Here is a 23,544-nt window from a genome sequence, read left to right on the forward strand (position 1 = left end):
TAAATAGACAAAATCTCTGGGATGTGAGGATGTCCTTCCAAGTCTTAAATGGCTATTTTGAGGGCAGGTGAGAGCGAGCCTCTGCCCAGTCCCTGCACCAGTCGTACAGTCTGGACAGCTGTGCTGCCCTTGGCCTGTTTGGGAGAGAGGCCCAGTGCCTCTGCAGCCCCACCGATCGCCACTGCGAAAGACTCCAGGAGTGCTGCCCACAGCCTGATTCCCCACCCCCCCCGCCCCGCCTAACAGCCACAGGTAAGAGAACACAGAAGGCATCCACAGATGGAACTGAAAGCAAATTAATTTATAAAAAAAAAAAAAAGAAAAAAAGAAAAAGAAGAAGAAAGAAAAAAGAGAAAATTTACAGAAAACTTTTGAACAGAAGAAAGGTGCCAAGACGCAGAGGAAGAGAAATATGGGGACACGAGGAACACAAGGCCTGGTGGGAGGAACCAGGAAGAACTGGTGGAGAGCCTGGAGTCACTTTCGCCTTCACACCAAGGACGAAGAGCGGGGAGCTGGTACTGGGGGCACTGGGATCCGGGGAGCAGAGCTGAGCCATGAGCTGCGAGCAGGGGGTCGGCCCTATCCTAGGTCGGGCACCCCCTCCCCGGCTGCTGCCCCAAATCCCAAGGAATCCCTAGCTACTGCCAGCCACGGCTCTGATGGTCTTGGTGGGAGAGGGAAGAGGTGAGCGGGGTGACCCACCCAGCCCTAAGAAGGAGGTGCTTAAGTGCTTTTGACAATTTCACGTTTTTAGGACTTCCCATCCTCTTAGAGCCCCTCTCCACATCTTCTGGGAGCCCGCTCGCTGACAGAGCCCAGGCAGGAGGCAGCATAGCCCCGAGCGCCCTTTCTTCCTCTACTGCCTGCCACAGGAACCCCCAAAATGTGTCCCCACCAAATACACATACGCTGACATCAACTACGCAGGAGACTTTAAAACACAAAGCTGACATTCAGAGGGAAAGGGGCCATTGGCTGAGCTGGGGTGGCCTAAAACAGCAACACCGAGGAAGCAGCAGGAGAGATTAGTGGGAATAAACTGGGGGTGGGGTGGCCAAGGGGGTTCGGGAGCTGCCTCAGTCACTAACGAGAGGCCGGAGGAGACAGGTATCTGCACCCTGTTCTATCCCCAGAGCTCTCCCCAGAACCTAAATTCCCCTTTCCTAAAACTCACCTCCCTCCTCAAAATATGTAAAAGTTGGATTTTTTCCACTGGGTGGAGGGAGCTCCAATGTGGCTTTTTTAAAATCTCTACTTCCTTTTAAAGAGCTTCACTTTTTTTCAATCTATAAAAAATGCAATAGTTTTGAGGGGATGTACCCTTAGAAGTGGTTAATTAGAGCCTTGTATAAACACTTCCCCCAGCCCTTCCTTTGAGGGCAGCATCCCCATCCTATCTTCTCTCCCAGACATTAGAAACATCTTTTCAACAGAAGTCCTCGAATAATCCAATATAAAAGTGCATGCCTCTGACAGGCATGGTGGGGGCTTTGGAGGGGCAGGAGGAGCTTTCCTTACGTAGTGATGAACTCTCCAGGCTGGGGAAGGGTCCCAGTGGTGGGGAGAGGGCTGTTCCTGGAACCTTGATATCCATGGGGGGTGAGGGAGAGAGATGTCTGGCTGGCTCCTCACTGTGTGGGTGGCACAGGAGTGACTGTGCCTGGACTCGGGGCCGTGGGGTCTGGAGGCAGGGGGGTGCCTGGGTCTGTGGAGAGAAGGGAGCTGCATCAGCTGGGGTGAGCAGGAGAGAGGGCTCCAGACCCAGGCCACCAGACAAACAACCGGGCATGGCATGCAATGGACAGGAGGTGAAAGAGTACCCACGGTGTACAACTTCCTTTCCCCGACACCCTTTCCCACCATACGCTGGGAAAACTGGGATACCCCAAATCATCCTTCTGCCCCCAAGGGAACTCTCTACATGGGGCACTTGAACGTGACGGGAACAAGCAAAGGGAACGCCAATCATCATGCAGACAAGTAGCCGTTTTTCCAGTTTACAACGGAGATGCTCTGTGCCACAGGACTCCTCCATGACCCACCAGTGAAAGGCCCCAGCGTCATCCCAGGGGTGGCAGCTGCCAGGCTGGGGAATGGTGGAGGACAGCCAGAGAGGCCCTTCCCTCCTGTGTTCTAATTTTACCAGAGCGTTCAAAAAGGGATTGTGGAAGCTCTAGTACCTGAGCCCACCCCCCCCCTGCCCTCCAGCCCTCCACGTGGACCCCTCTCCCTCACCCTTCTCCCCTCCAGGACCCTTCTCACCTGGCAGTGGGCTGGCACTGGGCAGGAGGTTGCCCTGAACAGCTGCCACAATGGCAGGGCTCTGGGCTGCGGCGGATCCGAGCCCCGGCCCAAGAGGCAAAGAAGATGGCATGGTGGTGGTCGCCGGCAGGTTAGGATGTAGAGGGTTCGCCATGGACACAGGCAGGTTAGGGGGGGGGAGAGTGGCCGGGGCGAACGGGAGATGGTGGTGATGCCCATGCAGGTTAGGAGGAGGGGGGAGGTTAATACTGATGGAGTCGGCTAGGCTACCAAATGGGATGATGGATGGAGCAGGGGGGGGAGGCGGCATGCCAAAAGGCAAACCCAAAGGAGCATTACCCGCCACGCCTGGGTGCCCGCTGCCTGGCACTGCCCCTGGCATCATTGAGGGAGGAGTTTGTTGGTTGGGGAACGGTGAGGGGCCTGGGAATGAAAAGGAGAGATCAAGAAGATTAGAAGCATACAATCTCACTTGCCAACTCACTTTCACAGCGAGGATAACCTCGTCACTCCTAGGTGCCACCTTCCTTTTTCCTGATACTAGAATGAGTGGTAAAGCCTTGGAACAAAATTCCCAAAGTCTGGGACTGGGGAGGGATCCCTGCTGGCTTAGGGATATAACCAAGGTCAATCTATAGAAATCGAGGCTGAGCCTCATCTCCAGTCCTATCCCATATCCCCTCTGAGGGGAACTGGCACGGTCACCCGGATCCCTCCAGTCAGCGAGAGCTTCAGAACCCATCACTCACCGTGGGGTCCAGGGGGGGGTACCCCTGGTGGGACTGCCCCAGGCTGGGGGGCTCCAGCTGTTTGCTGCTGCTGTGGCACTGCAGTTGACCCTGCCTGCCCAATCTGGTCAGAGGGGCCCAAGCTTCCGGGAGGGGCCCCACTGCCCGCAGAGGCAGGGGCCATGGAGGCTGGAGCCAGAGCCAGGCCGTGGACAGCGGGTGGCCCAGCAGCGCCCGCAGGTGGGACAGGCTGGGAGCCCGGGGGCAGGGCTTGCGGGGGCGGCTGCTGCTGTTGGTGCATTTGCTGGAAGTGCTGCTGCCGGGCCCTCATCTCCGCGTACTTCAGCTGCTCCATGTGGAAGGCTTGTCTGTCGGCCAGGAGCTGCTGCCTCTGATACTCCAGCTGCCAGAGCCAATGAAGAACGGTTACTCGGGTTCAGGAGACCCCAGAGGCGAACGCCTTGTCCCCTGCTTTGTCTTCTGACAAACCCAGACTCTCGTTCTGCCAGTTCCCCACGCCAAATCTCACCCTTGTGCTTGGCTTCCTCCGTGCTCCCCCGCCCTCCCCTCTCCAATTCCCCCCACCAGGTCTTCTGGCTGCCCGCTGGCTTCTCACTGCAGTGGACTTAATCTGGTGGCAGCCCTTGCTCATTTCAGCTCCAAAGCTTTGAATCTGTCGTTACTTTAATCTGGAAAACCCCTCCAGTTCCTCTTGTCAAATCATGTTCTTTTCTTCCTTCAAAACTGGAGAAAAACTCACCACTCTTAGGAAGCCATCCCAGATCAAATCCCTAGCCTCTGAGCTTCAGCCTTTATTTTGTTCTCTCTCAGGACTTTTATACTTAATTGGAGACCTCTTAATTTGCATTTGTCAGATACCTGAAGCATTAACTGGTTTTGATGTCTCCATATTGTATGTTTGATATCTTCAATTGGGGAGATCAGGGTCAGAGTCCCTGTCTTCTAGTTCTTTTATATCTTCTCAAAATCAAAATGATTCAACACCTTGTCCATCCCATTCCCTTTCCAAGTTCACCTCCTGGATCTGAAGCCCTTACCCTCTCATCACGCCTTAAACCTGTTCAATCACTCAACAAATCTCTATTGAGAGTCTACTATGGGCCAAGCACCCTTCAAGGACCTGGAGATGCAGCAGTCAAAGAACCGACTAGAACGTGACCCTGGAGCTGACCTTCTGTGGGACCTCGGTCTCCAGGCTGCACCTGTGGATTGCTTATCCCCAGCTGCCTGGGCTGACTCCGGCTCCGGCCTGGGCTAGCCCGCTCTGCTGTGTTGCCCTGTTGGCCTCAGGCTCTCTGCACTGCTGCTCCCTCCATCCTAAACTGGGGCCCAGCCCAGTGTCAAGGTGGGACCCCACCAACACCCAGGGGACACAACTCACTGCTTCTCGCTCCCGGTCCATGATCGTCTCTAGCTCCTCAAAGTGCCGGAGTTTGATTTCCAACTTTTTCATCTGGGTCTCCACCAGCAGGGCCACCAGAGATTTGATCTTCCTCTCCTCAACGGCAGCCAAGTGCTAAGGAAGGAGGGGTGGGGCGGCCCGTCAGTGGGAGGACCCAGCTGAAGACGTTCCGGGACCGAGAAGGGTAGCATGGAGGCTGCCAGGTTTCAAGAAAGAACTTGCTGTGGTCACAACCCAGAAAGCAGCACAGGCTTGACCGATATTTTTAAAAGAACATGAAGAGAGAGAGAGAGTGGCAAAGGATAAGACAAGGTCAAATAATTAGAGGGTGAAAACAGGCCCAGTGGTAAAGGCTTAAAAAAGCTTAGAGAAGAGATGACCGAGTCTCCCTCTCACGATCAAAAGGGAAAGGAAACAGGCCAGCGTCGTTTAAGGATGACAAGAAAGGATTTCTTCCAGGTGACGTGAGATGAGGGAAGGGGCACCTCCTCCCCTGGGTCTCTGGTCCTCACCTTGGCCTTCACGGCAGCGGCAGCCAGGGCAGCGGCCGCAGCGGTGGAGAGGTTGCCCTCGCCGATGTCACGCTCCACCTTCGTCTTCCTTTCCCCCTCCGACTCCACCACTTCCTTCAGCACTTCCTCCTGCCCTTCCTTGGGCTCCTTCTCCTTCTCAGGATCAACTGGGCCAGGAAAAGGGTCTTGAGCCCTACAGCCTCGCTTCCTTCCTGGACCCCAACCACCATACTCGAGGCTCACCTATCGGGTCCCCGTCACTCTTCTCTGACTCCTTCTCGCTGTCGCCGTCTTTCCCTTTCTCATCATCCTTCTTGGGCGCCTCGCTGGTCTTCTCCTTTGCTTCTTCCTCTATAGCCCCAACTCCTTCTCGTGGTTCCTGGAGTCCCAGGAAAGGGGGGAGCATCAGGGCGCTGGTTCGCACACAGAGGGCCCAGACCAGGAACTGAGTTTACGCCTCTTACTTGGGAGGTCCAGCCCAGCCTGCCTGAGCTGAACGGAGCCGGCTCCCCCCACCGCGGTCCACGCCTGTCCCCTCTGCCCTCCCAGCCTGTGTGGGTCCCGCTATACCTTGGGCTCCTTCTTCTCCTCTGTGGCCTGGCCCTCCGCCCGCGCCTCGTCAGTCCCGCTCTCCTCTGGGCCCGGGGGAGAGGAAACGGGAAATGTCTGACACAGTCTGTCTACAACGCTCTTCCAACAGCCCCTTCTCCTAGCCAAGATCTTACTGGGAGGACCAGTGGGGAGCCACGGTACCTAAGGTAAAGCCCTGGGAAAAACAAAAGCCCCACCAATTCTCCCCATTCGTCTTGTGCTCTGAGGCCAAGTGGACGCAGGGATGGTGTGGGGAGGCCAGGTGGCTCAGGCTCTTGGTAAAAAGGGAGGAGTCCGGGAACGTGCCAGGTCTTACCAATCCGCTCAGGCTCATCAGAGGTGGTTCCTGCAATGCCACTGCTTTCCAGACCAAAGGCTGGGTCTGCTTTGCCTGTCACTTTGGCTGCTTCTTCCACTTTCCGAACGTGGGCCTCCACCAAGGCTGTGGGTACCTCTTCCTTCATTTTGGAGAACTCTTCTGTAAGACCCAGAGAGGGTGAGGCTGGGAGCGGGCGGTAGGCAGTTCTGGCTCTCCCTGTGAGAGCTTCCTCACAAGCCCAGCTCTTCATCTACACCTTCATGGAGCTGGACAGGTGCCTGGGCTGATGCCAGCAGCAGACAAGGCCAGGAAGGCAGCCAAACTTGAGGGGGTTTCACGGCCTGAGTACCCAGCCCTTCAAACGCAAACCGAGAGGGCCAGGACCCCTCCGCATTACCTAGGGCTGACTTCGCAGCAGCGGAGGCCACGCGAGGGTCGACAACAGAGGCCAGGAAGGCCACGGTGCTCATCACAGGGTTGCCGGACTGGCTGAAGGGGATGGGCTGGTAGGCCAGGGGGCCCAGGGAGGCCTCTGAGTCCTCCAGGTACGGGTCTTCAATGGGAAGCCGAAGAAAATGCAAGATGCATTCGTCCTGTGTGCGGCTTCCCACGTGCTCTGATACTTTGTTCCAGTCATCTTTGTACATTTCCAGTGCCTGGTGGTGGTGGAGACACAACCTCACTTAGCCACTTTCCTTGAAGGTCAACACCCCCATCCCACTAAACGGAGCTGCTTCAAAGCTCTCTGGGTTGTGGTATTTGTGTACTCTGCTGGATCCAAGGGGGATCTGCAAGTAGCACTAAGAAAGGACAAGGGGTTAACGAAATGGTCCCAGTCCCTGGCCTGGAGCTGGTCCTTGGGGCAGGTGCAGTGGGCGCCAGGAAGGAGAGAGGCTGGGGCAAGATCATGCTCTCCCCACTCACGAGTGCAGCCGGCCCCCTGGCCACTTCCGTTTTCATAGGGCTCCCCTTCCCTTGCCCTACTTACCTCCAGGAGTAGCAGGGTCTCCTGTTCTGTCCACTCTCGAGTGGCACTGGCCGCAGCTTTGCTCTGCAGGGGAAACACAGGTGGGTCAGAGGGAGGAGCCCGCAGCCTCAAGGAGCGAAGGTGCACCACGCCCAGGCAGCCCGCACCTCCGTACCTTGGAGGGGACGTTCTTCTTTGTGTACATGTCCGTGCGCAGCCCAAAGTTCTGCATGTCTGTCGGTTTCTCCTTGCCTTTATCAGGGAAGTTGAGCATTTGCTGGGAAGCAGAGGTCTGCTATTTGTGGAGGGGAAAGAAAGAGGTGAGTCCGAGTGACTGCCAGGAGCCAGGGGCAGACAGAGAGACAGGACAGACAGAAGGAGCTTCCTTCCCACAGCCAGGGACACCCCTGGGCGGGACTTCCTCCCTCACTGCTGTAGCTCCTCTGCTCTCATGGCTCTTCTTCCCAGGCAGGGGCCCCCCAATAAAGGGGCAAATAAGAAGCCCAGCGGGGTCTACACCCCACCTACCAGCTCTGGCTTGCCCTTAGCCGTCTCTGGCACCAAGTCATCCAGCTCTTTGCCCTTTCGCCCAGCCTTGGTATCAGCATCAACCTGGCGGCCCTGGGGGACAGAGCTTGGCGTCATGGAGGCTGGGCAGGAAAAGACCAGGCCGAGGCCCTGGAGGCCTCAAGAGCAAATGCCGGGCAGCTCGCAAGCTTGGGGGGCACTCATGCCACTGTTCCGTACTCCCTTAATGATTGTTTAGATCTGTAGTTGGCATGATATCCACTTGTATTCACATGGATCTTTACAGGTTCTCTTAGGATTTAGGAGCTGAACAAGTAGGCTCTAACCCTACACGTGTGACCTTGGGCAAGCCACGTAACTTTTCTCTTCTTAATTTTTGTGATGTATGAAATGGAAGTGGAAAAAAAATGGAAGTGACAAAAATTATGAAGCAAAAATGAAAAAATGTTGGAAATGTGACAAAGTTAAAAAATTTCATGCAACTTAATTTTAAGCCATTTTTCTCTATCCGCTCCGTCCCCTAATTAGCCTGTCTGCTCCCCAAGGACAAGAAGCATCTCTTCTGCCTCAGCAAGTCCTCACAGTCTTGGGCACAAAGGCTGAGAGAGGGTGCTAAATACATGGGGCTGATTCCTGTGGCCCTTTGCATCCCCTGGGAAAGGAAGAAGCCTCAAAACACTCCTGAACCATTACCCTAAAAAACCAGAAAAAGAAAAGTGCGAAGAAGCCCCGTTTTGCCCAATCCCGCCCTGTCCCCACAGCCCCTCGCCCTACCTGCGGGGTCTTGGGCTGCAGAGGCACCAGCCCAGACGGTGTGTCAGCCAAGACGTGGAAGTGCGAGGTGGGCGGAGGCCCCATGGGTGTTGGTCGGCTCTCGGCATCCACCTGGTAGTTAATAAGACCCCACTGTTCTAGGAAGGCATGGACTCTGTGAGGAGAGAGGCAGAGACACGGTCACACACGGGGAGGAGGGCTGGGGTGGAGCTGGGGCACCCTCTTCTCCACTCCTCCCACTCCCTGGGAAATACCGCCTCCTCCCAGCACCTATATGCCAGTGACACCCACGTCCACATCCACAGCGGGAGCCTCTCTCCATACCCACCCAGCTACTAAACATCTCCCCTTGCATTATCTCGCTGGGTAGGCTCCTTCACTACGGACGCGCCCCTCCTCCATTCCTCCGCACTTCCGAGAGCGCCCCTGCCATTCCCTAAGTCACCCGTACCCGAACCTGAACTTCGCCTTTCTCTAGAGATGTTCTTTCCTGCTCGTCCCCTATGCTCCTTGCCGGCCTCTCTACATCAGCCAAGAGACATCTGTGGGCATTCATCCTCAGGTACCCGCTGCCCCTCAGCTGCAGACCCACCTCATGATGGCACAGACATCACCCGCCAGGTTCCTGCGGCAGGCAGTGGACGTGAGATACTCTTGGGGGTTCAGCCGGTAAGTGTCGATCATGAAGTTTCGATAGGCCAGGTAGCTTAGAAAAGAGAGAGATGAACGATGAGAGGGCTGAAGGGTAGGTAAAACGATAAGAGAGCTAAGGACTCCTCCTGTGTGACAGACAGAGAAGAACACCGCAGCTGACTCAATACACACTGCGGGTCACTGTGTGCTAGACACGAGGGGTTCAAACCTTTGATGGGGTTTTTAGTTAAATGAGTTATCTCCTTAGCTGTACTTGGGGATGTTTCATCCAACGTTTTTTGGCTGTGCCACTCGGCTTGCAGGATCTCAGTTCTCTGACCAGGGATTGAACCCAGGCCACCGCAATGAAAGCCTGGAATCCTAACCACTAGGCCACCAGGGAACTCCCTCAATCCAACTTTTGAAAAGGAATCAAAAGGTAAGAGAAAGTGCCCTTAATTCCAAAGGCAGCTGTTAAAGGGAAGTCCTGATCGGTGCCTCCACCTCCTCAGCATGGCGTAGTCTTGAGAAAACGTGTGTCAAAGGTGGAAAGGTCTAAGTTCAAATCCTAGTTCTATTGTGATGGCCTTCAACTTTTTGAACCTCAGTTTCCTCATCTGTAAAATGAAGTGTCTATTGAGAATCAGAAAGGTCTGTAGAGGTTTAGAACAGTGCCGGGCACACTGTACTAGCCCCCAAAATGGTAGCTATTGTGTGGTATAGTGTAAAATTTGAGAACATGAGCCAGACTAAAGGACTCAGATCCCAGCTTTACTACTCAAGAGCTGTGTGACCTTAAGCAAGTGACTTAACACCTCTACACCTCAGTTTCCTTATCACTAAACTGAAGATAACAGGACCTACTTCTAAAGCTGACATGAATATTAAATTATTCAAGGTATGTAGGACACTTAGGATAACACCTGGGAGATAGTAAGCTCTCAATACATGTAGGCAATTATCATTTACTATTTTACACCAAGAGTGCAAAGTGTAGAACAGTTCTAGTTCCAACTCTGCCTGCAGATCAAGTTGCACTCCTGTCATCTGTCACTACTTCCTCTGGAGAGAGTAAGGCTTTTTCACACACTGTTCTCCTCAGGAAGAGGAGGAGGAGAGAACCATACCAGGCTTCAGGGAAAGAAACATGGTGGAAGGGAAGGTGGCCCCGGAGCAGGGAGTGGGGAAGCTGAGGAGCAGCTGGGAAGCCAGCTGGTTCAGTCCTCAGGGGGCCTGGGCTCAGCACTAAGTCCCACCTGCCTCACCATATATATCCTGGAGCATCCCTAACCATGGAAAACACCAAACTGAAGCCAGGCAGATTTGGCCCAGCAGGAGGAGCCTTGAAGGAGATGAAGACTTCTGAGCCCCAAGCCCAGACTTTACAAAACACATCTCTCCATCCCTTAAATTCACAGACTGGGGTCTTAATAGTTCCTCCTCCCATTTTTTCCTATCAAAACCTACTCTAAGGGACCAATAGCAGTCAGTTACATTTTAGTCAAAGCTACTACTTATGCTAGAGACATGTGCATTTTAGACAGCATGAGTAATTATGGATGGAGAGGCTCTGTAGGCACCGGAGCAGATACCTGTTTTGAGCAGAAGAGGCATATGCTTAACATGGCCCCCAGGCAAATCCTAGAGAGCAGTGGTCACAGTGCTGGGCTGAGGCTGCCTGTGGGCAGAGACCATGTCTCTGTAAGCCTAGCACAGTGCCTGGCTCATGGAAGGAGCTCAAGAAATGTTTGCCACACTGGACTGGGAGGAACAAATGGGGACACAGGAGGCAGAGCATCATGAGCTGAGATTTCCTTACATTTCTGGAGTCTTGGACTTGTTCTTGCCGTTGAAGAACTCAGGGAGAGCCCGCCGCTCTATGGCATGAACACTGCAAGACAAGAAAGGGTACATTCGGAGGCTCTAGAGGAGAGATGAGACCCCAAAGGGAGGAAAAGCCTGGAAGATGGGGCAGCAGGAAGGAATGAGACGCTTGGGGAGAACTCTCCGCCAGGGCTGGAAGACTCTGAGACCAGGAGCTTCCCTAAAACTGAACTGTACCCCGGTCTACCTGGCTGAGGAAGAGGTAACTCATTTGGAGGCAGGAGGAGGAACAACATGTTGATCTGTGGAGCAGGAAAATGAGGATGTAGTGAGAAGGTGGAGCACCGATACCTATTATAGTCAAACCAGGCAGCATAGCTTGGGATGATGATGTGATGGGTCTGTTCGGTCACGTTGTCCTCATGCAGGTCCGGATTCTTGGTCTGCTCCCCCTTGTTCCCCGTGCTGTTCTCATCCTCATCCTGCGAGTATGGAGGCTGCTGGACTCTCAGCATTCCCATCTTGCCCCTAGCAACCCCCTGCTTCTCCTATACCCCAGGAATGTGGGCACTAAAGACGGGATGGGAATGAACAGTTCTGGGCCCCGGGACTCAAAGCGTCAGAGTTTTGAGCAACAGCTAGAAATCGGGTGGGAGAAGTCTGGGCAGTGGAAAGTTCTGGGTAGAAGGAACTTTATAATCACAAGTCAGAATCACATAGAGAGGTAGGGCCTCTCTAAACTGGCTCCACCTTGCCCGTGGTCTCCATGCTTTCATCCTCTTGCTCATCTGAAAGAGAGAGACAGCAAGATAGCAGGCTGGAGCCTCCTCAGGGGCCGCAGAACTAGTGTGCTTTCGGAAAGGCCCCGGCAGGCTAGGGGCAGGTGGCAGCCTCCCCTCCCCTCCTTTAGGCGTTGACCACCTGCCCCAAGCTCCCCATCTTACCCAGGTCAGTCATGGTGCCTCCTTTGACTGGGGCTGACTCCGAGTCCTTCTTAGTATTGACTGCCAGGGGAGAGAGTCATTTTCACAGACAGGTTCTGCCTAAATCAAGCCCTCGCCTCTCCACCGCTAACAGTCCCGGAGAGCTCACTTTCTCCAAAAGCTTGCCCCATCTGATCACAAAACGTAGCAACTTCCTCCAGTCACAATCATTCTGTGGCTTGAAACTTTCTCCCCTTCCTGCCACTTTCTCCCCTTCCCCAACCAAAAATTCATTTAACTCAACTTTTTTCTTATAAAGAAGCATCTTCTACTCTATGAACACTCATCAATCATTCTTGTCTTTGATTGGCCCTTATCTCCATTCATGTGTCTGTAAGTTCTTCATGGACTGAGACAGAGTCTGACCAAATCACTCTGTAGAGGAGTAGTTGGATCTTAAACATTTTTGAAAGCAGAGGACATTTTCCTCCACTGAATTCATACACAGCAGCTCAGGAGAAAACATAAATAGAGAGGAGAGCTGCTCTGATTGATGAGGGGGTGGAAGCCGGAACTCCTCTCTCTCAGTGGCCTCCCCTATCCTACTCCGGAAACCCACTCCTGGATGTCTATGGAATATAGACTGTAAACCAGTACTGCAGAGCAATGGTCTCCAAAATGGGGACGCAAAAGAGGGTCCACTGAAATACAGGCAAAGAATATCAGAACCTCTCTTTATATTTTTTAATCTTATCCTCTACATTTGCCCATTTTTAGACAATGTATGTGTTTTATAACGCTCCTAAAGTAGTGGTAAATAGTACACGTGTATAATTTGTGCTCAAATATATTTTACTGACGGTGTGTAATAAAAAAGAGTTTGGAGACAGAGCACAGTCCACAACTCAGATATGAAGTTCAAGGCTTGTCTGATGAAAATGGTTTCAGTAACCAGCTAAGCTGAAGGGAAAGATCCTCTACACCTGGAGCTGGGCCTGGGAAGTCAGCCCACCCAGGGGGTTTGACACAGGAAGAGCCGGACAGGGAGCGGGGGCCCAGGAGCTTGGTCTGGCCCATACCTGTCTTGGGCAATGTCACCTCTTCCACATTGGGGACCGGTGAGGGCTCATCCATGTCCTTTGTCAGGTCTTCTTGCTCCTCTTCTCTGTGGCCACGCTTTGACTTGGTGTAAGGTGTTGAGGGACTGGGAAGGAAAGAGAGTGAAAGAGAATCTAGTCACCCCTGGACAAGGAATCCCTGGAAGGTGAGGTCCAATGGAAGGGAAGCAAGAAAGACTCCCAAAGAGACGGTGAGGTACAACATGATAAATATAATTAACACTGCCGTACGGTACACATGAAAGTTGTTAAGACAGGAAATCCTGGGAGTTCTCAGCACAAGAAAAAAAAATGTTTTTACTTATTTATTTTTCTATTTCTTTAATTTATTGTCTACATGAGACGACAGATGTTCACCAAATGTATCATGATAATCACTTCATGATGTATGTAAACCAGATCATGATACTGTATTCCTTAAACTTATACAGGGCTGTATGTCAACTACACCTCAATAAAACTGGAAGGAAATAAAAAAGGGAGAGAGAATCCTGAGGGCAGAGCTGAGCAAAGAGAAACCCATCACTACAGAGTAATGGGAAGAGGCGAAGGCCTTTCATTTGGAGATTAAGCTCTCTGTGAGTTTACTAGTGGCCGGGATCAGAAGTATCCACTGGACAGCTGAAGACCTCCTCATCCTCCCGCTCAGGCTCAGCCAGGTCAGGGCCCAGTGGTTACGGGAGGCAATTTGTCCTTCCTTCCTTCACCATGGTGTGGACAGAGCAGTAAAGGCGGGGGCGGGTTAGGGGCTGGCCTACCCTTTCTTAGCATTCTTCTTCTTAGCTTCTGGGGTCGGTGAAGGGGATGGGGAGCGCTTCCTCTTCTTATAGTTCCCCCCCTTCTTGTCCCGTCGATCCGAATCTGGGCTGTTCACCTGCAGGTTGGAGAATTGGGGCAAATGTCAGCCAACAATCTCCAGCAAAGACCTGTTCTGGGACTTGTGCTAAGGGATCAAGGAGAAAAGAAGAGCTTTCACCTCATCCGTCAGTGTCTTGGCTGAAATCTTCTTTCGGCGGGAGACAGGGTTTTTGTCATCATTTACTTCATAGTCTTCCTCATTCATCCATTCATTGAAGGTGTCTGTGTCCAGGATCCACTTTGCATGAACCTGAAGTACAAAGGCAGACTGTCCTGGAGAGAGGCCTGGAAGCCCCAGTTCTGTCTGCGGATCCTTAACAGAGGAGCCCAAGGGCACAGGAGCCTCTGCTTCACCTCCAAAAAGTGGTCTGGCCCTGGCATTCTTCTTGGGGGAGGGGGCACAGACAAGAAAAGCTCACCTTCCTAGGTTTCTCAGGAGTCGGAGCATCTTCCACAGATGCTTCAATTTCACTGGCTGGGATCCACGTGTCGTAACTGCCACGGAAAATTGAGCATAAAGCACAATGAATGGGATAGAGTTGTGGAAAAATAAAGTGCAAACCTTTTACCTTTCTCATTTACAAAAAGTATGGGTTGTTGGGTTATTTGTTGGTATGATTATTTTTCCAATTAATATTGGGATTCTTTTCACTATAAAGTAATAAAAATGACTATAAAATATTTCAAAAATAGAAAAGAATCACTCTAACACAAGTTCTTGTGACCCAGTAGCTTTTTCTGTACAATTTTGTTTTTATATAATTGCATTGATACTAGATGTTATCGTACGTCCTACTTTTTGCAATATTTATCTACAAATCACGTGTTATCTCTATCAGTTTAAAGATTGCAAAATAGCCCACTGACTAGATATATAAATTTGCTGAAACATTTTCCCACTGATATTGAGATTATTTCTAATGTTTACTTACCAAAAATTATACTACGCTAACCATTTCACACAGAAAGCCCCAATCCTTTTAGACTAAGCCTTGTCCAATAAGTCCAAACTTCCCCCAAGACAGAGGATTCGCGTAATAGGTGGGAGGAGAACAAATTAACGTTAGACCTAAAAATAACCCTCGAAGAGTGCCTTCTCGCTTTACTAGATGTTCTAGGGCTTCTCAGTCTGGCTCTTGTACTTAAACCTGCCCCAGGAACCCATCCTCACCTGTCAGGATAGTAGCCCCAGTGCAGAAGAACCTGCTTATCCCTCTTCATGACTGGCCGTACCCATTCCTCTGGGGATAGAGACAGAGCAGAGAGAAACATAAGCTAAAGGGAGATACACACAAAATAACTCTGTACACAACTCCTGTTGCAGCAGGGGATCTGGAAATAGGAACAAAGGTGGTAAGAGGATTCAGGGCTGAAAGGAGAGAGGAGCCCAGGCACTGCATAGCTGCTAAGCAGTCCTCCACCTCCTAGTCCAAGCTGTCCACTGCAGTGACCAAGAAAACCCTGGTCTCACCTTCCTCCAGGTTCCCTGGGACAGGATACACAACATGGGAGGCATTGTTCTTATCCTCAGTGACCGTTCCCTGGATGGCACAAGGAGAAGCAGGTAAGTATGGTCCCCTCCGAATTACTCATGGATGTAAATAAACCAAAGTAAGGTTTAACCACAGATCTGCCTTCCTCATCATATTTTGCTCAGAATGGTATCGAAGTTGGTTTGCATTCTCTAAGCACACATCAGCTAAGTGGCAGAGAGAAACAGCTGGGATTGTGCAAATAATGGAGACAAATCAAAGAATTTTAAATTGCAGATAATCCTCTGAGTAGATAATCTGTCACACATGGGAAACGTACAGTCGATTTTATGTCCCTGTATGTCCCAACAACATCTGCTTGTTATTATAGAGTTCCAAAGAGCAAAGATTTCATTGATCTGAAACCAGGCAACCTCTAGCTCAGTGGAAGTAGATGCTCTTCCCCCAGGCGCATGCGGTCTCTAGGAACAGTGATCCAAATCTGCCAAGACTGGGAAATGGGAGGAACAGCGAAAGAGAGGCTCAAGGCTTTCATTCTAATACCTTTCCAAGTAGGTAGGGCTACCTCAGGGCTGCTGCTTGTACGGAAAACTTCAGAAAGAGAGTCATGGGGTTTCTAAAACCTCTCCTGACCCACCCACTCACCTGATGTCTCTTGATAATGTCTTTTAATTTCCCTAGCAGTTTGGGTTCAATTTCTGGGCACAGAAAAATGTTAGGTCGAGACAGGCAATTATTCTGTAGGGAGAAGAAATAAATGGGATGAGATTACAGGGAAGGGGTTTTGGATTCTCACCAAGGGAAGGGAGATGGATGGAGGAGGTTCCTATTACCTGCACCAAGGATTTCTCAATGGTCATGAACATTTCCACGTTGCGGTCCATGCGTGATGGATTCTGGAAATCGTAACGCCGCCTTGTAAAGAGGCAATAATCTAGTGAGTGGTATAGCTCAAGTCTGGGGATGAGGTCAGAGTATGTGACTTTTTTAACATGGGAAATTAGGAGGCAATCATGCCCTCAGCTTTGCCAAAATCACCTGGGATCTGGGGTTCACTGATCATAACTCCGTGAATCACTTTGTACTTAGTGCGAAAGGACGAAGAAAAGCTTGAGATGCCAACCTAAGAATCCCTTTTCCTCTACAATACACACACTGATGCACATACACATACTCACTCATTCTTGGAGACTATTTTGGCTCTGACTCCCAGCCAACCTAGCAGGTCAGGCCTACTGACCTAGCAAAGTAAGAGACTTGCAAGAATGACTAGGCTCTCCCACCCCACAAAGACCCCAGGGAATCATAAAGGGGGATTCCCTCTAAACTACATGTAAGAAGCACAGAGAGAAGAGAAGGCATCTCACCATCCCTGGTCACTCTTGAATTTGTAGGCAGCTGCAAGTATGTGGCACAGGGAGCCTCCTGCTTTGAAATCTAGGAAACATTTGATCTACAAAATTGAGAAGGGAAGAAGTATGTGAGAGTTACATCCTAAATTTTCTTATGACTTTAACAATCCTTTCACAAAATCCTATGCTGAATTGATCTCCCTCTTGAAGCTGGAATTCTTTAACACCTGTGCCATTCTATCATGAGGCCTGGAAGAGAGGAGAGAAAGAAACCAATATTCACAAAGCCCCGCCATGTGCTTTACTGGGTTACCTCGTTAACCATTACAGAAACCCTACAAGGTAGGTGTATTAATCCCATGGAGAGATGAAGAAACCAAGACTCAAAAGGTATAAATGGCTTGTCCAAGATCACAGAGACACCAAGTGGCAGAGCCAGGATTTGAACACAAGCTTGTGCAAATCCAAATCTCATATGTTTTAACCATGCCATGAGTTTCATGACTGAGCTTAGACACCGTGAGATAACCTGTTGCACAGAATATTCCTAGGACAAAGGGAATGGTAAACTGGGGACTCTGCTAAGCCAGTAACACCCCAACCAGGGAAAGGGATGGTAGGAAATAACCCAAATCTCAAAAATTACGAAATTTACAAAAACACAAAAAAAACAACTCCCTCTCGGGTTTGGAGGCTTTGCCCCCGTGCTTTTTGCACTCACCGGCAGTTTAGTGAGCGGTGCATTGCTGACATGTTTGCCAAAAACTTCTTCCTGAAATTGTAGCAACTGTACAACCAGGCTAGACAGGGACTTGTTGGTAGGTGGTTCAGCTTGTATATACTGGGGAAACAGGGAAAAGGAAAGAAAAATAGACCCCAGATCAATTATCCACCATCTCCCTTATTTCTTCCCCAGGAGCTCTGGAAGCATCTGGGGCAGAAAGAAATAGTGTCTTCTTCCCCCACGTGTCTAGTCTCTAAAAAGAAAATGGCAGAAGGAAGGCCCTAGATGCCCCTCACCAAGAAGTTGAAATTCTGCTGCCTCCAGCCTAGGTTACCAGTCTTTGGTGTTGGAGGTAAAGGCAGTCTCCTACTCTCCCTCAGCAACACCCTAAAAATGGATTTGCAGGACCCTGATCTCTAGACAACAGCACTGAGAGTTGTAAAATTCTGAAGATTCACGGAGTTCAGGCCACAGAAGCAACATCTTCAAGGCTCTAAGCGAGACAACAGTCTACTCCTTGGGGTAACTTTGTGGAAGGTCAAGATTCCCTCGATAATACAGCCTAATAAAAAAGATGCAAGGAAGTAAGGTAGGGCAAATGGACTGAGAGAATAGTTTGTACATTCTGCTTCTGCTAGGGCTGGGCACAAATGTCTTCAGAGGCCTTGCTAGATGGAAAAAAAAGACCAGCTACTACCCAGCCTGGTGGGAAATAGCAAGACATCTGTCCTTTCTGAGGAAACTGTATCGGAGACAAGCAACCCTGGGCCTTCTTAAATATTTCCATATTATGCTACCTAGCATCCTAGCCTTCTGTTCTCATTTAAAAACTGTGCCAAGAGGCTAACTTTCTCTTTACCTTTTGACCCCTTTTTCCTCAACCCTGATCACAGAGAAAAGTGCACCTTTCAGTGGGAGGTGTAAAGAGATCCCTGAAAGAAAAGGCAAATGACAGAGAGCTAAGAGCTTGAAAGCTGAACCAGGTCACAGGCTGTCAATCCTCCCAGGGCCACAGACTAAGCCCCTAGACTGATCTCCCTTCCAAAAGGTCAAAGGTAGATGCCTGGGAACCAGAGCCTCACGCTGGGGTACAGACAAGCCACAGACCCAGCAGCTGTTTGTCAAGATCCTGACACCCAGAGAGACCTCCCAGGCTCATGACCAGGATCAGGGGGGCGTTCTCCTAAACCACCCATCACACTTCCGACAGGCTGCAAAGCTGGGCAGGAAGAACTGGGGAGCTGAAGGAAAGTCAGAAAGAGAACCCCTAACTGGGGGTAGTGAGAAGGAAGAAGGGCAGACCATCTCCAGAGAAAAGCCCTATGTAGAGATGCTCCTTTCAACCAGGCCTATAGACAAAGACACCACCAGGAAGAGGTCTGGTAGAAGAGACAGGTAAGGCTTGAACCCTTTGTTCACTACATTATATCTCCTGTTATGGGATGGGGGACTACGGACATAAAGTGTGTCCTAGACTCTGAACCCCAAACCCAAGGCAATGCAAGGCCAGGTGGTGAGGTGACTTCAATGTGAAGCTGAGGAATGGTTTTATAAGGGGTAGCTGCCCAGGAACTCATATACCCTGACTCCCAAAGAGGTTCTGTTGCCCCTTGTACGGAGATGGGGGACGAGCGATAGACAGGTGATCCCGGGGTGGGGGCCTTTTTCAGGCTGATGAGCAGTCGAGGGCCTGCTCTGTAGCTGTTTACCCTCCCGCTTTCATCATCTCTCTGAACACACACAAAGCACCGGGGAGGCCTCAGCCTTGCTGGTACCTGGCCCCGTGGGGAGCTCTGGCGGGCACCGTGCCGGGCACGCTGTGTGTGTGTGTGGGGGGTGTGCATTCGGCACCCCGTCCACCCCCGGCCGTCTCTCCCGGAAAAGCCCGCAAAGCGATGGCTTATGGACGGTGGGCAGCTGGCACCGGGACCCGCCGGGCCAGCGGAGAAAAACAAGGGGCAGAGGGCGCAGCAGTGGGGGCGGGGGCTGGAATCAGAGGCTGGGGGGGGGCGGTAAAAGAGGCTGGAGGAGGGGCGCGGGGCGGCGGAGGGCGCGCTGGGGCCGCTCAGGACGCCGCGGGGGAGGGGCCGCGGGCCGCGGGCCGCGGGAGGGTGGGCAGGATCCGGGGGGGCCGCGGGCCCTCGGTCCCTTTGTCCCGCCCCCGGGCCCCGCGCGGCCCTGCCCGCGTACCTTTTTGTAGTTCTTGCCGAGCCAGAGCCGCACGTTGTCGAACTGGGTCACGGTGTCCGCGGCCTCGTAGTACTTCACGTTGGGGCCGCCGTCCTTCTTCCGCACCGCCATCTTCTCGGGCTCGGGCCCCGCCGCCGCCCGCCCCGCTCAGCTCCCGCCTCCTCCTCCGCCCGCCTCCCGCCGCCTCCCGCCGCCGCCGCGGCCGCCGCCTCCCGCCGCCTAGGCTGGCCCCGGCCCGCGCAGCGCCCCCTGCCGGCTGGTCGCACGCGGCGGCGGCGGAGCGCGGGGCGCTGGGCGGACCCTGGCGGCCTCCCCGGCGGCGGCGGCGGCGGCGGGAGCTGCCGGAGCTTCGGGGAGGAGGCTGTTTCCTGGAGGGGGCGCACACTCCCCTGAGATCGCCCTTTACCGACCTGAAGCCTTTTCTCTTCTTGTCTTTCAGCCCGGGAAGTGGGGTACCTCTCTATCCTACCCCAAGGGGATGCCCGTGGCATGAGAAGCCCCCAGCTCATAGCTCCGGGTAGTCCTCACCTTGCCCATTTCTAACCCCACGGAACCCCTAATCCCAAGGAACCCCGGACCCCTTTCCGCAAGAAGTTCTTTCCTTTCATCCATCCCCAGGAGTTCCCCGTTTACGCTCTTTCTGAGCCTCCTTCGCCCCTAAGGCCATGTCCCAGGTCCGCCTCTCACTCCGTAACCCGAGGAGTCCCCTAGCCGCTACCCTGGGGGCCCAGCCCCTCCTCTCCAACTGCTTCCTCTGCAGGCCTCACCGTCGCCTCCTGAATAGCTTTACGCTCCTTGAGACCCTCATCTTCGTGGGGCGGGAGACCCTCCTTCCTTGGGTCACCCGGTCCACCAGACTCTATTCCTCTGAGCGGCGTGGAGGAAGAGGTAAGGAGCGGGGCGGGAGGAGGTCACAGGGTGTGTGTGTTTGGGCCTGGCCCGGCTTCCCTGTGTCGCACTCCCTCCGGGTCGCTATGCGGACCCCTTCTGTAAATGCGCGGCGGAGAGTGGTTTTGGAAGTCACGGTGGCCGAGTGGTTAAGGCGTTGGACTCGAAATCCAATGGGGTTTCCCCGCACAGGTTCGAATCCTGTTCGTGACGGTCGCTTTTTTTTTTTCTCCTCAAGAGTGTGTGAAGGGAGCCCCTTGTCTTCCACGTGTCTTTCGTGCACTTCCCTTTGTCTCAGAAACAGAAGCCAGAAGGTCTCACCTCTGGATTTGGGGGGAGGGGGCGGGAATGAGGGTGACCATGAGAAGCGTAATTATGCACCACTGTATTGGCTGCTAGGATACAAGGCACTTTCAGAGTTCTGTAACTTCAGCTTTGCAAGCAGAGTTTTGGCATACCTTGTTTCATTCTTTTGGGAGGGCATAGCAAAGGATTTGGTTGAAGAAAGGTTAAGTTTTGTTCAGGAATGTGAATAACTGTTGTGTATAATAGTCAAAACTGGAGTTTCCAGGTAAAGAGGGCACCTCTGGATTTCATGACCAGACGTCACATCTTGTAGGCCTGATTACAATGAAGACCCGGGAAACAAGGCATTCTCTCACTGGGATTGCTGTGAAGAGCTGCACCTCAGGTATCACAGGGCTAGTGGGGAGTAACCTATTGAATCATGAACGCTGCCAATCTAGCTGGAGCCAGAGTGTGCGAAGATAACTCACTTTTTATTGAGTGCTCATTATGTGTTCTAAATTCTCCATGTTCCAAGTTCCTAGCTAGGGTATTAATCCTTCTCTAGCCTCTAACCCTCCTGTACTCACCTCAGCTCGTTCTTCCTATTCCCAATTGCTCACTGTGGGGAATATCTAGGATACCTGTTGAAGATGTTCTCTTTGTATTTTATTTCTTGCACAGCCACATCTCCAAGAAGGTTCCCCAGGGGGCAGGGGGGTTCAAAGGTAATTCACAGAGCTTTTTACACATTTACACTTTGGAGTTTCCCACCTTCCTATCATTGCTTATGCTGTTTTTTCCATTCATGCTGTTTTTCCCTCACCACTTCCTTCCCCCTGGCCCCCACACCATTATTATTTTCCATCCTCCCTGTCTTTTTACCCCTCCTCTTTGAGGTTCTTGATTACAACAGCTAGAACTTACCACCACCATCCACTAGGTTGAATGCAAGGCATCTCCTTTGACACGCTTCTGCAAAAATTAATTAAAATAAAATAAAACAAGTTACATTATTCTACCTCCTAAATAGTCTCAACTGTGTCCACTTTTCTCAGAGGTGAGTGCAGGCTGGACCCACCACTTGCTGAAGGTAGGGGTACTTTTGAGGACCACATGAGTTGATGTATATATAAAGCTTCACTAAAGCATCCACACTACCCCGGTTTAAGGTAGCCGGGGACCTTAAACCCTTCCATGGTTGCTTTTTGTATTTCATGACCTGGTCCCTTTTTTTCTCCCCACTTTTTCATATTCACTACATTTCATCCACTGGTATTCTGTTAGTTCCTGGTGGCATATAGTATTTTTCTGTGTTCATGCTGCTCTCTGCCTGAAATAATCTTTCTCATCCTTACCTTCTTCTCAGTCTCCACTTAAATGTTGGTTCTCCTGGGAAGTCTTCTCTAACCACCTGTCTCCCACCATATCCTATTCTCTAATCTTTCTATGTGAAATCCTTCTTCCCCCATAGAATATACACTCTTGGCACATATAAGCCACTCCAAAAAAACCTTTTTGCGTACATGGGTGTTTTTTAACATAGTCATGTGTACATGCTTTAATCTTCACTCAGACTGGACTGTAAGCTTCTTGAGAGTAAGGACTGTGTATTTTATTTGTTTGTACCTCCTCTACTAGGCCTTAGACATAGATGTGATAAAAAAAAATGTACTGAATGAATAGAATCTAATAGGTTCTGTACTGGACTTCCTACCAAATCCCATTTTGCACACACTCTCAAATTTAAATATCTGAAGAGCCAAGACCAAAATTGACCAGCAGAGGGCAACCGACAACTATGTTGTGAAGAGAAGAAGGCCCCCATGGTTTACAAAATGGAGGATCTGGATCCAGAATAAACTGGCTGAGGTTGTTTGGTACTTGAGATACTACTTTTCACTCTCAGATGCTTGACTTGTAACTCTGGGGGTGAGAGGCCAAGACTTCGAACCTTCCTGTACAATAGATAATTTCAAATTGTAACCATCCCCATAGCCCACCACCCACACAATTCCTTCACCCTTCCATCCCAACAAATCCTCTCTCTCTATCCTTATATTTTTCTTTGTGTTGCATAACCAGGCCCCCTTTCTCACTATTCTTACGTATTTACTACATTCTACCCACTGGCATTCTTCATTTTCTGGTTCAGTATTTGGCCTTGCTCTTCTGAGCTGAAGTTACCTTCTGCACCTTGGCTTGCAGTCCCACTCATTTCAACCTCCTAAGGAAGCTTCCATGAATATCCTTCCATAACAAGTTAAAATTCTCCTACTCTACTCATTCAATCCTTCATTAATTTAGGACAAACAATACTATACCTTCACTTGACACTTTCAAATCACCATGTTGTTTTCTACTCTTTTTTTTTTTTTTTTAAATAAAATGTGTATCCTCTGGGACTTCCCTGGTGGTCCAGTGGTTAAGACTCTGAGCTCCCAATGCAGGGGGCCTGGGTTCGATCCCTGGTCAGGGAACTAGATTCCGCATGCTGCAACTAAGACCCGGTGCAGCCAAATAAATTAAAAAGTAAATAAAATAAAATAAAATGTATACCCTCTGCCTCCAGCTCCATGCTATCTTTAATAGCCTGTGGTAGAAAACTTTGCTATGTTTCAAACCACTGATTTCTTACTGGGCTTGAGAGACATTGTACTTCCTTGCTTTTCTCTTAGAACACTGTTTCTCCATCTCATTTTCTCCCTTCTTCTGAGGAGTTTTACTAAAGCTTCATTCTTTTCCCTCCTCGAGAAAGAGAAACCCCAAGCTACCATTCCAGGCATGGCCTCTCAGCCACACCATCGTCCTATATCTCCAGCTGCCTATATGTCTGCACAGCTGACCTAATGTCACCTAAAACAGCAGTCCCCAACCTTCTTGGCACCAGGGACCGGTTTCGCGGAAGATGGAAGATGATTCTTCCACGGACAGGGGTTGGGGGGGATGGTTCAGGTGGCAGTGTGAGCCATGGGGGGCGGCAGATGAAGCTTCGCTGGCTCGCCCCGCCACTCCCCTCCTGCTGTGCAGACCCTTACCGGTCTGAGGCCTGGGGGTTGGGGACTCCGACCTAAAACACAAACAAAACTTTTTCTTTCCCAGAATCACATTCTCAACTTTTTCCATTTGTTAGTACTATTCTCTCAATT

At 51.2% G+C, this 23,544-nt stretch overlaps 1 protein-coding gene and 1 non-coding gene across 6 annotated transcripts; one reads left to right on the forward strand and one right to left on the reverse strand.

The window, feature by feature from the left end:
• Positions 1-392: 392 nt before the first annotated feature.
• Positions 393-19,430, reverse strand: SMARCC2 (SWI/SNF related BAF chromatin remodeling complex subunit C2). Of its 5 annotated transcripts, none has more exons than XM_027106613.1 (29): positions 19,223-19,430; positions 17,030-17,149; positions 16,324-16,409; positions 15,790-15,871; positions 15,602-15,694; positions 14,935-15,004; positions 14,635-14,704; positions 13,883-13,958; positions 13,582-13,713; positions 13,364-13,479; positions 12,567-12,691; positions 11,509-11,568; positions 11,315-11,352; positions 10,916-11,046; positions 10,560-10,631; positions 8,700-8,813; positions 8,108-8,261; positions 7,334-7,426; positions 6,981-7,100; positions 6,827-6,889; positions 6,236-6,494; positions 5,836-5,997; positions 5,499-5,563; positions 5,172-5,307; positions 4,929-5,095; positions 4,396-4,530; positions 3,015-3,396; positions 2,266-2,688; positions 393-1,708 (listed from the first exon to the last, which is right to left on the reverse strand). In XM_027106613.1, exons 1-29 carry the CDS (start codon positions 19,331-19,333, stop codon positions 1,632-1,634), a joined length of 3,732 nt encoding a protein of 1,243 aa, XP_026962414.1. In that variant the 5' UTR covers positions 19,334-19,430; the 3' UTR covers positions 393-1,631. The 5 variants fall into 5 exon arrangements, with proteins under 5 accessions (XP_026962414.1, XP_026962417.1, XP_026962418.1 ...); XM_027106616.1 differs by having other exon boundaries at positions 540-1,708; positions 2,605-2,688; XM_027106617.1 differs by having other exon boundaries at positions 540-1,708; positions 6,981-7,097; positions 19,223-19,364.
• An 811-nt stretch (positions 19,431-20,241) lies between these two features.
• On the forward strand, positions 20,242-20,323 carry TRNAS-CGA (transfer RNA serine (anticodon CGA)). Its single transcript has one exon. It is a non-coding gene; the product is annotated as a tRNA-Ser (tRNA).
• Positions 20,324-23,544: the final 3,221 nt, after the last annotated feature.

Source organism: Aethalodelphis obliquidens, unplaced genomic scaffold, assembly GCF_003676395.1.
Source record: "Aethalodelphis obliquidens isolate GAN/ISIS:26980383/991018 unplaced genomic scaffold, ASM367639v1 scaffold8, whole genome shotgun sequence".
In the NCBI taxonomy this organism is placed as follows: domain Eukaryota; kingdom Metazoa; phylum Chordata; class Mammalia; order Artiodactyla; family Delphinidae; genus Aethalodelphis; species Aethalodelphis obliquidens.